This window comes from Arachis hypogaea, chromosome 17, assembly GCF_003086295.3.
Source record: "Arachis hypogaea cultivar Tifrunner chromosome 17, arahy.Tifrunner.gnm2.J5K5, whole genome shotgun sequence".
NCBI classification, from domain to species: Eukaryota; Viridiplantae; Streptophyta; class Magnoliopsida; order Fabales; family Fabaceae; genus Arachis; species Arachis hypogaea.
In genome coordinates, this window is record NC_092052.1 from 31,839,897 (window position 1) to 31,842,220 (window position 2,324).

At 50.4% G+C, this 2,324-nt stretch overlaps 1 protein-coding gene across 1 annotated transcript; it reads left to right on the forward strand.

Moving 5' to 3' along the window:
* Positions 1 to 360: 360 nt before the first annotated feature.
* LOC112763120 (uncharacterized) lies at positions 361 to 2,082 on the forward strand. Its single transcript, XM_025808871.1, has 2 exons — positions 361 to 1,155; positions 1,402 to 2,082. The coding sequence occupies exons 1-2, from the start codon at positions 361 to 363 to the stop codon at positions 2,080 to 2,082; spliced, it is 1,476 nt and encodes a 491-aa protein (XP_025664656.1).
* Positions 2,083 to 2,324: the final 242 nt, after the last annotated feature.

A 2,324-nucleotide genomic window follows, 5' to 3' on the forward strand; every position in this document is an offset into this window, starting at 1 on the left:
TAGCAGCACCCCCGGTCCTCGGGAAACCGAAGGTCGGAGAACCACTCTATCTGTACCTAGCCATAACAGAGGGGGCGCTTGCAACGGTGTTGGTGCAAGAAGAAGGGAAGGCCCAACAACCAATCTACTTTGTGAGTAGAGCACTGCAAGGGGCAGAACTTAGATACAGCAAACTGGAAAAGCTGACATTAGCACTCCTGGTTTCCTCCCGCTGACTGCGACAGTACTTCCAGAGTCACCAGGTAGTCGTGAGAACGGATCAGGGGATTCGTCAGGTGCTCCAAAAACCCGATCTGACGGGAAGGATGATGACCTGGGCCATCGAATTGTCCCAATACGACTTAAGCTACGAACCCCGACATGCGATCAAGGTACAAGCAATGGCAGACTTCCTGGTGGAAGCTCCATGTAGACGGAGCCTCCAACCAGACATCTGGAGGCGCCAGGATCATCCTAGAAAGCCCGGCCGGAGTCATCTACGAACAGTCAATTAAGTTCGAGTTCCCCGTATCAAACAACCAAGCAGAATACGAAGCCCTCCTGGGAGGCTTGGTTCTAGCTCGGGAAGTCGGGGCAACAAGGTTGAAAGTGTGCAGCGATTCGCAAGTCATCACCGCGCAAGTAAATGGAAGCTATCAAGCCAGAGACTCACTACTGCAGAAATACTTAGAGAAGGTCAAGGAGCTGACCAAACAATTTGAGGAGGTTGCGGTCCAACATGTCCCAAGGGAAAGGAACACACGGGCAGACCTCCTATCCAAGCTGGCAAGCACAAAACCTGGAATCGGCAACCGCTCCCTCATTCAAGGCGTCACGAAAAAGCCGGCAATTGCCCTCCACCTAACCAAAATAAGCCCTTCTTGGATGGACCCCATCATTGACTTCTTGGAAAATGGCAAACTCCCTCAGGACGAAAAGGAAGCCAAAGCGGTAAAAAGGGAGGCCGCCAAATATACGGTCATACAGGATCAGCTATTCAAAAAGAGACTCAGCCAACCTTTGCTGAAGTGCTTGCATCCCGACCAGACGGACTACGTACTCAGAGAAGTCCACGAGGGGTGCTGCGGCCACCATATCGGGGGCAAAGCCCTAGCTAGGAAGCTCATCCGAGCTGGATACTACTGGCCAACAATGATGAATGACTCCAAGGAGTTCGTAAAAAAATGCGCGAAGTGTCAACAGAACGCCAACTTCCACAGAGCGCCAGCTTCCGAGCTTAGCCTACTGACGTCCACTCGACCTTTCACACAATGAGGAGTCGACCTCTTGGGATCCTTCCCAGTTGGCCCGGGGCAAGTTAAGTACCTCATAGTTGCCATCGACTACTACACCAAATGGATAGAGGCTGAGTCGCTGGCCAGCATATCCTCATCCAATTGTAGGAAGTTCATGTGGAGGCAGGTGATAATATGTTTCGGAATCCTGGAGATCGTCATTTCGGATAATGGGACGCAATTCACTGACAAGAAGTTCGCGGAGTTTCTCACCGGCTTGGGGATAAAACAGAAGTTCTCCTCGGTTGAACACCCCCAAACAAACGGACAAGTGGAGTCCGCAAATAAGATCATCTTACTAGGTCTCAAGAAGCGTTTAGATAGCAAAAAAAGTGCATGGGCTAACGAGCTCGCCTCGATTCTCTGGTCCTACCGAACAACCGAGCAAAGCTCCATAGGGGAAACCTCCTTTCGCTTAACGTACGGGGTCGAGGCGGTGATATCCGTAGAGATCGGTGAGCCTAGCCCGCGGTTACTCCTCGCAGGAGTAGAAGAAGCGGTGGACAAAGACCTGGTAGACGAGGTCAGAGAGATGGCCCACTTGTCAGAGGTAGTGCTGAAACAAAGAATAGCCCTACGCTTCAACACCAAGGTCCTCAGAAGGGAATTTGAGGAAAGAGACCTCGTCCTGCGACGCAACGACGTCGGGCTACCGACTCCAGGAGAAGAAAAGCTGGCGGCAAACTGGGAAGGCCCCTACAGAATCAAAGAAGTGCTTGGCAAGGGCGCTTATAAGCTGGAAAAACTCGACGGCAAAGAAATCCCGAGAACATGGAATGCAGGTAACCTGAGGAGATTCTATTCATAGCTTGGGCACACCGGCCAAGCGGCCTGACGTGCTAGATAGATGTTTAGTTTTATCAAATGCTAATTTCCAATGATTTACTTTTATCAAATGCCTACCATGTTCATGAATATTGTTTGGCTAACGACCATGTTACCAACGTAAACGGCAAAACGGACACAAGCAATAAGCCCACGCCAGAAAAACGGTAACAAAACATAAACGCAACTAAACAAACAAGATAAAGGTGATAATTAGAAGCCGAC